Consider the following 12497-nt stretch of genomic DNA (forward strand, 5'->3'; position numbering starts at 1 on the left):
CTTTGGACACATACGAATGTTCAGTTAAGTACAGGACGAGCTATGCCACATATTTCAGTGCTTGAAATGGTAGAGAGCAGTAACATTCCCAGCCTGCCCAAGATAAGCTGTCTTTCTAGCAAGGATGCTAGAAATAAAATGCTGGAGAGCAGCCTGTGGGATTCAGGCCAGCAAGACAAGTTCTGACCTGAGCTTGAAAAAGAGACATTTATTTACGGCACTGTGCTTGTAAGAGCTACACAATAGCTTCAAAACTTAGTTTAAGAAAACAAAGTAAATCAACATAGACTGCTGGGAAGAAATGTTGATTAAGGACATTGTTTACAGGAGAACAAAAAGATGAATAGCTACTAATAAATGTTGGGACTTCGCTCAAAGGCATCTGGGGAATTTATGAAGATGATAAGGACTGGCTTAAGATAGAATGATGTGGTTTAATATAACAAAGACTGGTAAAGCAAATGATCAACCTTTCCCATAATATCCTGAGGATCTGTTGTTCTAAGCAACACCATTTAATGACACTACTATTAACAATTTGGGGCGACTGAAGGACGGGGCTGTTTGGAGATAAGGACAAATAAAGAGTTGTTACTGTGTAAGTGCCTCTAATAGCAAGGAAGCATCATATCCTTTGAAGGAGTCACCGAGTTTTAGCACAGTCTGATTGAAACAACATGATAACGTTTTCTTAAAAAAAGAATTTGTTGAAATTCTCTGCCCAAAGCTCTTGAGAGAAACTAAGCTGACACAAGATAAACAGGTACATTCTTTGATATATTAATAAACTGTTAATTATTAGTTATTAATACTAGATTAATAAAAGATATTAAATGAAGGACAAGAAAAATGTTCTATTTTGTTACAGTACAGGGAGGTCATTGGTAGTGTACCACAGGGACCTGTGTTGTTCAGCATATTCTTAAATGATCTGGAAAAAAGAGTGATTATCGAGGCAACCAAGTTTGCTGATGATGCTGAATTATTCATGGTAATAAAAACAAAAGCTGACTGTGAAGAATTGTGGAAAGCTCTCATGATACTGTGTGACTGAATGATAAAATGGCAAGTTAAATTCTGTGCTGAAAAATGGAAGTAATATGTGAGAGAGAAAACAAGCCAAAATATTAAGCGCAAAATCCTGGAATCTAAATAAATGGCTTTCACACAGCAAAGAGTGCTTGAGTTGTGGGGGGTTCTGTGAAAACTCAGCTCATGGCTCAGTAGGATTCAAACATGCAAAAGAGACTGGTGTTATAAGAAAGAAAAATAATATTAAACCAGAAAGCATTTATTATGCACCTATATAAAGCCATTGAGTGTGTAACTTGAATAATGAAAACCATTACGGTCTTCCAGAATAGGATTATGAAAGGTATTTAAAAAAACAAAACAAATCATTGAAAACAGGGCATGACTTCTAATAGAGGAAATTTACTAGAACTCCTGAAAAATAACTGAAGACAGTATGGTGGAGATATATGCATTCAAGAACAGCAAGAATAAGTACACAGAAAAAAATGATCAATCTATTAAAAAAAAAAAAAAAAACAACTAGTGAACATTAAAGAAAATTATCAGGCAGTGGGCTTGACACAACCAAAAGAAAATATTTTTCAGACAGTGATTTCCTAAATTGCAAGACTTCCTAAATGCCCTAGAATGCTGCGGATGTCAAAAAGTGCTCAGGCAAACTCTTGGACAAGCTGTTCTCTGAGACTGCGGATGCTGTTTTATCCTCAGCAACTCCAGAGAGTCAGCCTGGGACAATGTACAGCAGAAAATATCTTTGTGTTCTTTCTAATTCCTACAATCTTCCATGAAGCAAACATCATTAACAACTCACTTTGCTACTGAACTACACAGATGGTTATTTACTAGCTGTTCTTGAAATAAAACGGAAACAACCAATTAAAGCGAAACATCTAAGTGTATGAATGATCAAAGGACATTATTTTGGAAAACAAAATATTGCTGCAGCAGTAAGATTACCGTGATTTTAAGAGTATGGAACTTTTGAACAGCTGATAATAGTATCTGCACTTAAACTTTAGTTAGAATAAAATGGATAGAATATATAAGCCCATGTGCATTGTAATGTAACAACTGAATGTGGAGGGCTTTGCTTGAGGTATTTTACTTAATGGTTATCTCTTACTGGACATTTCAGCTGCCTTCTGAAACATCTGATGCAGGGCTTCAGCAGAAAGTTGACAGTTCATAACGACAAGCAGGTGTTTTTTGGCAACAATTTTTTTTCTGACTTTCTGAAACACAAGAAAGACAAAGCAAAAACACACTCTAGCAACAGAGAAAACAGACAACCAGATAAACAGATGATGCTATCACAATGTTCCAAATGCGGCAGACATTTCACAAGGCATTCAGAAATGTCCTAAAAATGATCTAATAGTATAAAAAGGCAAGGCTACATGAACAGGAAAGTAGAATACCACACTGCATAAGCAACTGATCAAGAAGATGTCATGGCATTTTATTAGAAATGCACTGAATACTCATATCTTTTTTATACCTTTTAAAATTAAATGCTCTAGGTCAAATCCTGATTGATTATCACTTTTATTGATGCTTTGTGGGGGACCAGAGTTTTGCTGTATAAAGTCACATCCATTATTTCAACCAGATTTGCAGACTCAGTTCCAGTGTCTTTTCTGCTATACTCAACAGGTACTCCTCAGCCTCCTTTGTATGGAAGAGCTTCTAACTCAGAGGATAAACTGAATGAGTATTAGCTCACTTAGATTTTGGTAGGTGTCATGAAAGAAGGAGAAAAAAGAAATATTACAGAAGAGAAAAACAGGTTTGAAGATGGCATTACTGTAAAGGCAAAGAAGGTAAGCAAATGAGGCAGTTGGAGAAATGAGATGGAAATTAGATTTTCCATTAATTGATAAGAAGTGGAAGAATTAGTACTTCTACCAATACAAAAACACATAAGATGTATTTAGATTTATAAGAGGGAAAAAAGACAAAAACATTCCCAGTACAATGTGGCATCAAACAGGACTGAAGGCAATGGAAAACAAGAGATACCAACTATAAACCCGACCTCCAGTGGTGTAAAGCCTAGTAAGTATGCTAGAATATACAGGGATTATACATAAAGTAAATATATAAATACACCCTGGATTTATGGAGATTGTTACATGCACTCCTATGTCTCTGATGTCTTCAATGTTACTTTCAGTCATGATCAGAGTACTTTACCATGTGTAATCAGGAAAGAATGCTACAACCACAGACCTTAAAAAAAACAAAACAAAACAAAACACAACAATGTAGAAGGCAAAACCCTTAAAGCATAGCATGTGGCATGATGAGCTTTAGGTACAATCTCAGCAAATTGAATATTTAAGAGGGATTTTCTAAGAAAGTGAATAATAAGTAATTTAGTCTGGTGGTCAGTGATGGGTGCTGAAGACAATTTCTGAAAGAGGAAGTAGTTACAGATATCCAAGTGATAATGGCATTTAGGAGAAGCACTATCAGTAAACTGCTGGAGAGAATCAGAGTGGCTTTTCCAGAACAGAACAACAAAAAGTTGCAGAGCAGAATGAGAATTTGTACACATTCATAATTGTTAATCCAGTTACTGAACTATTTGTGGTGTCAGTTAGAGGAGGATACTGGAGTATTAAAGCATACTGAAAAATTTCCATTTATGGACGTATGTATAGTTTTATAGTTTTTGGTTCCTAAATTCTTTTTCAGGCTTCATTGCAATAGTTTTGATGACAGACTTCAAGGAATTTACACTAACCTAAAAAAATTAAAGTGCAATCAAGTAATGGCCTACCTTCTCTAAACATATTTTTGCTAGATCAAAATATAGAAATCACAGAAGACTTTTTGAATACTTGTAAACATTTTTTCTGGGTTTGGGATCTTACAGGAACATTTGCATCACAATTTCAAATTTTCTTTCATAGGTATAAAATCTTTAGTTTGATTTGTTGTTTGAATGCAATCCAGGGTCTTCTCATGCACAGCTTTTCTAGAAAACCTAGAAATGTGTCAAACATTTTAAGATTTATTATGAAATACTGAGATCTGGCAAAAAAGAAATGAAGAGAAAATGTGTTTTTCATAATAGCCACGTATTTTGTACCCTGACATGACAGTTTACAGAGAATCACGGAGACACTTTTTTTTCTGTGAAGAAACGACCCAATTAACTGCAGTAGTTCTTTTCCACGTTCCTCTTTATTATTTTTATGTAGTGTTAGTGATCAGCTGTATAGCCAACAGGTTGTTTTCTGGGAAGTGACAGCGTAGCCGAGGGCAGCGAGCGATGAGGACAGGGCTGGAGGCCGGCGCGGGCCGGGTGCGCGGGTCCCTCTGAACGTTTCCCTGACGAGAAGGGCCGGGACCAAGCCCGGAAACTCTCCCTTCAACAAGTGGGGTCCGGCGGCTCAGCCCACGGGCTGAGGAGCCCCCGCCAGCCGGAGCCGCCGCGGCGCTGTCCTGTGGCCGCCCCCCCGCACTCCCGAAGGGGCGCTGGGGCAGGAGAGGCCGGGGCCGGGGGGGGAAGGCGCCGCCGCTCCCGCCCCGGGCGGGGCAGGCTCGCGCCGCCTCAAGGGCCGGCTCGGGCCGGGCTGCTGAGGGCAAAAGCTTCACCGGCGCGCAGGGCGCATGCGCGTTCTGCCGGCGCGTGCGCGGTAGCGGAGGGGGACGCGGAGCGGAGCCCGGCACTCGGCAACGCTCGGCGGTTTCCGTGCAGGCCAGGCCGCCATTTTCTCTCAGCCTCCCCGTGCGCGGCTCCCGTCCCGCTGCCCGCGCTCTGTCCTGCTCGGAGATGGACGGGTGAGTGGGCGCCGGGGCGCTGGGAGCGAACGCACCGCCGCGCTTTGTGCTGCCGGTCGGTGGTGGGACCTGTCCCGGTGCCGGGCGCTCGCTGGCTGTCGGCGGGCGTCTCCGAGGGTGTGGGGAGCGATGAGCTTCCCGCCGCGGGACAGCTGAAGCCTGAGGCCTCACACAGGCTGGGAGCGGGGCAGGAGGGGGCTGAGCCTCTCCGTAACGCGGGACCCTCTGTAGGGTCCCCCGTAAAATTCGCTGAGGGCCTTGGGCTGCCCCCTACTTAAGTGTAGTGCCCGAGATGCCGCGTCTCGATGTAAAGAAGGAGCGCGATCTACCCTCATCCTTGCCCCCAGAGCCTGTCTCTCCCTCCTTGTCCCCCGCTTTGGCATCTCTCCTCTGGCCAGGGGGTGAGGAGGGGCGCGTTGCAGGGCTCGGGTTTGTTTTGGAGCTGGCTGGAGGGGAGGAGCGATGCCAGCAGGAGCCAGATGTCGAGCTCTTTTGTTTTCAGAAACTGCCTAATAAGCCCTTCGGCTTCCCCCCTCCCCAGGTGGAAAGATGCCTTTGTATATGCAGCGGACTGGCTGTAAAAACCAAAGAAGGGAAGGTTGGAAGGAGTCGGCAATATGGGACAGTAGGGGCCGGGATGGGCAGGCACTACACGCCAGGCCTGCTTTTTTGTTGCACCTGGAAAGCGGGGCTGCTGGCTGTAGCCTCCGTCAGTGTAAACACAACAGATTTCAGCTTCCAAATCTCCTATTAGGTTGTTTACTCTGCTTCAAAGAGAGAAGCCATCTCTTTGGTATGCTTTAAGCATATAACCTTTGAACTGTGAGAGTTCCCAAGGCTTTTTATGGTTGTGGTTATAATGGTAGGAGTTACAAATCCTGTCTGAGAACTGCTGTCACTAATGAGTACTACATTGTGGAATGCTCTCCCATAGTCTTTTTTGTGTGTTTGTGGACTGAGGTTTCTTTTAGTATTGTGGTGTACACTGTGAGTGGTGATGTTGTAACCTCTAAGGAAAAGTTGTACCTTGACATGCCTGTTGCAGTGTTTTTCATAGGTGTACCTCATTAAATTTCATATAAGTATAGCTGCCAACACGTTGGGGGTTTTTTCAAAACTAATTAAAAAAAAAATACTGCTTTCTACTGTTCAAAGAGTAGGCCAAACAAAGGTTCAGCTATGTTGCTGAATTAGCTTTTTTAGTTAATAGAGGTGTGTGAGAAGTTTTGTACTTACTTTTAAATTACTTTGTTTCCACCCTGTAAGCTCATGTAGTCCAGAAACCCGAGTTTAAATAAATTTCCTGGCAGTGCTGCATTGGAGTAACATTTACTTGAAACTTTGTACTCTTTGGAAAGTCCTATATGCTGTGGGAGCTGAGTGGCTTTTGAAAGTTTCTTTTGTGTTTCAGTCCTGTATGCTCTTTGAACATAGTTTCTTGCTCAGAGTTGTTGCCTGTTGGTTTCCTCATTATTTTGTCACTGCAATACATTGAAAGTTTGGTTTATGAGGATAAATTGTTGACTTACGTTCTTGTTTTTTTCTGTTTTTTCCAGCATTGTCACTGATGTTGCAGTTGGTGTGAAGGTAGGATGTGCACTTAACAAATAAGGGGGTAGAGTGCTGGTACAAAATGAACTACTTTGAGCATCAGTAATTGCATGTTGGAAGATTTTAACTGGTCGTTGTGATTTATTAAACAAAAATCCCTAGAGGTAAATTGGAGCCTTTACACAAAGGACGTTTCTAGGCGCTGAACTGTAAACAGTGGTTCTGGATTAATGTAGTGGTGTCAGCTCCTTACTTTAAAACTTGATTTATCATACTTTTTCTCAAAACAACACTCCCGCATTGTTGCATGGGGCCTGTAAAAGTCATACTTTCTTCTGTCCCTCCCCCTCCTTTTTTAAAACAGTTTCCACTGAAGTTAAAAAAGTGACTATCTGTAATAGGACAGAAAAATGGGAGCTAGAATTTGTTATGTAGACACAGAAGTGGGTGGGTTTTTTTTGCTGTACCTTTTATTTCTCAAGTTCAATTATGAATTTATTATATTTTTATAACAAGGAAAGGGCTTCCAAATAGCTGTTAATTTACTATTTATTTTGCTTTCTTTATTCAAATCTATCACAGGAATTAGATCAGTACTCATAGTAGCAGAGTGAGAAATAATGTTTATGCAAAGGGATATGGGACAAGAGAACTTTAATGAATGCATGACAGCAATTCTATTTCAGTGGCAGAAGCAGAAGTTTTCTAGTGCCTACAGTTAACTCTTCACATCTGTTCAGGGACTTCGCAGCTTGTGCTATGTACCTGCCTTTTCACCTGAAGCTGATCAGTGTTAGCTGCTTGCTAAGCCCAGCTTTGTCTAGTAAGGCCCAGTTGCTCAGATTCAGTATTGGTCCTGCTGGATTTGGACTAGTTCTTATATAATACAATCAGCCTATACATACAGCAGCTGTTCTGTTGGATCTACCTGTATAATGTTTCTGGGTAAGCTTGCTTCTAGGAAGAGCTGTGAGAAGTCAGTTACATGGATTCTGGACCCATCCAGCTCCATATGTTCATGCAGTCTTGGAGACAAGCTTACACTCATTCTCTGAATCGTGAGTAAAGTGTAGTTATTAAGGTACTTCTGTGGGAGCCAATCACAATAGAAATACAAACTGACATGATTATTTCTCTGATGCCTAGGATGACAAAGTGTTAACTAATTAATACTTAGCAATGTATTTAGTAGTTTGGAGGAATACCTGAGGATGTTCCAAGTCTTTCAGCAGCAAACTGCACTCCATGTACATGGCTTCCTGGCAAAAAATATAAAATCATAAATTGCCCTTAGTAATTTTTCTTGTTTCTAGTGAAGCAGTAGTTTCACGTAGACCATGTATTACTTGGATCTTAAATTCTGACATTTCTCACTTCAGGAGATGTAAATGGATTCAGTATCCTTTTTACATTTTACTGTGAGCAACTTCAATCTATGAGAATTTGAGTGTTACAAACTATGTCCTAAGTGGGTCGTGCCATTTTGGAACCAAATTTTAAGATACTAGCCAGACAATGAAATGAAGATGCTTCAGATGACGTATCTGCTTTCTTCTGTTGATTGTAGAAGTTATATTATGAATATAAGAAAGAAGGCAAAACAGGTGTATTGGAGGCAGTGATTAAAAAATACAAGGAGAGGCTTAGAAGTATCAAAAAGTTGTGCTCTTTGCTTGTAAAAATGGACTTGCTGTCTGGTTTTTAGAAGAAAACAGTCTGTGCACGGAAGTAGTACAAATAAATAAGCATGATGATTTCCTGAAGAAAGCTGTTAAATACGGGAGGAATAAACTGGATTGTATTCTGGAGCTTCTTTAATTATCTCAAGATACGGCTAAGAATGGAAAATGGGATTTCTGTCTAATTGAGGTATACAGTGTGCATAGTAATGTAATGCCAGTTTCAGTCATGTTTTGTGGAAGGACATGTGAAACATTTGTCCTTATGGTGTCTGTTCATTGCTCTTGATGGACTGATGTTTTCAAGTTGAGGAATGCTTTGCCTATCAAGTGTATATAAACAACTAGATTAGTCATCTGGCCTTCCCTTGGAAGTTTTCTTTTTCATGGGGTGCCATGGGAATGTGTAAGAAGTAAGTTTTGAATCCAAGGAGTTGCATTAGCAGTTTTAATGTTCTTCCAACACTGCTTTTATTGTGACTGGATAGTCACTGATGTGGGCAGGGATTTGCCTGTGAGAAGTTACCTTATCCAGGATATTTTTTTACTTGATGCTTTCTGAGATTTTTCACTTAGAGTGTATATGCTGATCACTTGCAAAATATGTTTGTGATATATTCAGTTATACCTGGAGAAATGGATGGTGACATGTGAGTCTTCTGTTTGGAAAATTAGCTTTATTTTATCTACATCAGTCATGTCAATACAAATTTAAAAGTTATATTAGCTGTTATGGCTGGGTGTTCTCTTAAACAGCAAAGTGCACATGTTATATTTTTAAACCCATTCATGAAAGAGTAAAAGAAATTAATTACTGTAGTCTGGGTGTTGCCTTTCAATTAAAGGATGGCTTTGTACCTTAGGAGACTGCATGTGGTCAAGGCAAGTATAGAGTAAAAGGAATGCTTCCTTATAATGCTTTGTTAACAGTTTTATAATCAGAGTTATCTACAAATTAGGGATAAATTTGAGACTATTGCCATTTATTTGTATTGTATACTTGATTTGATTTAAAACATTTTTGTTCATCCGAGGTGGTTTGGTCTTCATTTGATATACATGTTGAGTCAACAGAAATTAACACCAGAAACCAATACAAAACATAAAACTTAAACTGGAGGTGGAAAAAATAAAGAATGCAACTTGAGAACTTGGTTTACAAAGAGTAAATGTGGGGATTCGTACAACTCAAAATGTGCAGTGGGAACACGCTACCAAACTCAAATCTGTCAGAGGAGCAACGTGCTTTAATTTCTGAAAGCATTAGAACATGTCACAGCCCAGTCATCTTGTAAATACAAATAAAATAACTCGTGCTTGATTGGTCTGTAATGTCTTGTTTTGCTTTCCTAGAATTCATGGAAGCAGGGAAATGTCACTGCACACAGTTCACCCCTTGCATTACATCTTGCAAAATAATTCAAGAAGGAATGAGCTTTAGCTCTCTGATGCTGATTTGTGAACTTGCATTGTATATAAGCAGTTAGTGCAAAGTATGCTTGAATAAAGGAGAGCTAAGGATTCCAGTAATGGTAATACTTACGTAGTTCATCAATTTAAAAAAAATCAGTTCCCTGGAGAAATTCTACACATTTTATAGATTTCTTTGTGCATAGTTTCAAAAAAATTATCATATTATATAAAATGTTCGCTTTCTCTTTTTTAAAAATATATATTGGAGTTGCTCTGTTCTTATTACATTAGGTCCTTAGTTACTCTAAGTGGTTTTACAGTTTTGAGCATCAGCATGTAATAATTGTACTTTGAATTGTTCTCTTGTGTTTTCTTTACGTTACAATGCTTTAATCTTGATAACTGATTTGGCACTTGGTGTGATAGAGCCTTTTTCAGCCATTGGATGTATGAAGTATATAATGTATCTTTCCTATGGAGTAATTAAAAGAATCTTTGGAGGGGTATGAAGACATGGTATAGGGAATATATGTCACACAGGTGTAGGGAATAACTTAGGTGAACTTTGGCTGCATATTGAGGGTGATCTCTCCTACTGTGTTTCAGTGTGTGCCACTTCAGTGTAATGGATGATGTTTCTCCAGGATGGGATGGGTAGCTGTGCAGTAAACAGGGCTTCAGCAACTGAGTGACACATTTTGTGTATGTGCCTTGCGTGTTTCACAATGGCTGAGGTCTGGCAGGAGAACAGAACAAGTAATTTCTTCCTGGATGCATTATTTGGTACACAGCATTTGGGAAATTTTTGCCCTCCTTGACGGTGCTATGGATACTGGCCAAAAACGAAGCTTCAGCTGCCAAGCATGGACAGCCCCAGTTACAGCTAGGAGAGCTATAACTGTAAACAGAGTTTTGCAATGTTTAAAGATGTGGGGATGGCCTTTTTCCCCCCAAGGTGAGGGCTTCAGCTGTTGCAGTGCACTTAAGAGATGAGGGAATTGGTGGTGTGTGTTTAGTTGGTTATGTTTGGGATGGGTAGTAGGTGCTAAGAAACATGTCCTTGTACTTTCTAAGTTTTCCAAACAGGAAAGTATTACCTAGTTTCCCTTTTTCCTGGTTGCTGAAGCTTAACATGGAGGAATATAGTAGTACGGGGGAAGGACAGTAGCTAAAAACTGGCAGAGAAAGGAACTGATGGAGAAGGGGGAGACAGCACGAAGTAGCAGTCTGTAAGTACTCTTGAATTGTTGTCCACTTTGGTTTTTTTAACTCACGTTCTGAGGTATAGTCTTACAAAACTATATTCTGAACCTTTTTTGCTAGTAATTGAGAAGTTTTTCATGGTGGAAACAAGTAGATACTGTAGATGTGCTGTGACGTTTTGTTTCAACTGTACATGAATAAATATATAATGAAAATAAGATTGAAAGTCAGATTCTAGCAAGTTGTCAGAAGATAAACTCCTACTTCTAAAATCTAGTCTAAACTTATTTCACAAGCCTGTTCCTTTCAGTTTTGCACTCTCACAAATTTTTTGCCTTCACTGTTGTAATTTTGGCTACTTAAAAAAGGGAGTGGTAGGATAAAAAAATTGTTTATTCATACAGACAAATGCTATGTGATAGTCTGTTGTATTTAAAATGTTAGGATTAGAGTTTTGGGCTAACCTTGCATGTCTCATATAATTGCTGGTAGACTAGACAAACACACAGTGACATGAGAAAAATGCGTTGTTTGTGAATTAGAGGTATTTTAATCTTGTGTTAGATGTGATAATGTTTTTAGACAACATTTGTTTTCAATAATACTTAGTTGTGCTAGCAGCAGTAAACAGCAAAAAAGATGTGTGGAGCATTATAGCAGTGAAGTAAGGCTGAAGTCTGACCATGTTCAGAAGTTTAGAACTGGCATCTGGATTTGTCTTTCCAGTAATGGTATGGGGAACATGTCCACAGTGACAAAAAATAACTTCTTACAATGAAAGATATCTGTTAACAGTAAAGATATCTGATTACAGTAACTTCTGTAAATTGACCCCGTTTGAAATGGCTTTCATATTTATTCTTGGAACAGCTGACTCCAGTTCTTTTTTTCTTTGTACTTTTTTTTTGTGATGCCCATTCTGTCACTGTAGTATATGTAAAGAAGTAAGGAAAGCTGAAAATGGAAAGAAAGGAAACATGTTAAAACTTAGTTTGTTCTCTGTAGTAAGTATGCTCACTGTATGTAAGGAAGTTTTAGTATACCTGTTTGATAAGTTTTGATATCTTTCACTAATTTGAAATCATGTAGTTTTAATTTGTAGCAGAAGACTTAGGTTTGCATCTTAATTGAGGAGTTACACAAAGAGAAACACAATCACCTGCACCATCTCTGAAAACATGCACTAATACCATATGCAAATACCCTTCCCATTTCCTGGAGCTTTGGGCCTTCTTTTCATTTTCACAAGCAAATCAAGCTGCATTCCATTTTTCTGTCACTGTAATACTTGTGCAACAGATGTTTAGGTAGTCAATTCACAAGCCTTTCTTGGGAACTTAACCAGGATGAAGCTAAGCTGGCACAACAGTGAGCTCCATGTTTTTACTTGGATTTGTACCAAAGCATGTGGTTGTGTAAGTGCTTGTAGCAATACAGAATTAGGATGAGAGTAGGAACAAGTTGATACTTGAGTCAGGGAGAAGGTAGGGGAGAAGGTAGGATTTTTGCTTTTGGTGGTAGTTGATTCAAATGAGGTTGTGGTTTCATGAGCTGTTAATGGGACTGTGATGTTGGATTTAGGGGTTGATTTTTTTTTACAGCTGCAAGTACATGTAGCCATGTTTAGCTTTTCATAAAATCAGTTTTTCTGTAAATGCGTAACACGAGTATTGAGTTATAGACAAAATAGCATTAGCACTTTTGATTTATTAGTGAAAAATAGCAGATAATTGAGTAGAAAATACCTTCCCTGTGGATTGCATTTTGAGTGTAGAAACTGCTACTGAAGGAGCAGATCTGTACATCCAGGTGCCATGGTTGTCTGTC

The 12497-nt window shown here is 39.3% G+C and overlaps 1 protein-coding gene across 6 annotated transcripts in view; it reads left to right on the forward strand.

Moving 5' to 3' along the window:
- The first annotated feature begins 4690 nt into the window (after positions 1-4690).
- Positions 4691-12497, forward strand: part of PTBP2 (polypyrimidine tract binding protein 2) — a 48462-nt gene continuing 40655 nt past the window's right edge. For 4 of the 6 annotated variants that reach the window (XM_053950087.1, XM_053950088.1, XM_053950089.1 and 1 more), the window contains exons 1-2: positions 4691-4824; positions 6381-6411. In XM_053950087.1, coding sequence (XP_053806062.1) covers positions 4817-4824; positions 6381-6411 — 39 coding nt within the window. In that variant the 5' untranslated portion in view covers positions 4691-4816. Of the gene's footprint in view, positions 4825-6380; positions 6412-7333; positions 7434-12497 lie in introns of those variants that run through there. The other 2 variants (XM_053950092.1, XM_053950091.1) reach the window with 2 other exon arrangements.

Source organism: Vidua chalybeata, chromosome 9 (assembly GCF_026979565.1).
Source record: "Vidua chalybeata isolate OUT-0048 chromosome 9, bVidCha1 merged haplotype, whole genome shotgun sequence".
Lineage (NCBI taxonomy): Eukaryota > Metazoa > Chordata > Aves > Passeriformes > Viduidae > Vidua > Vidua chalybeata.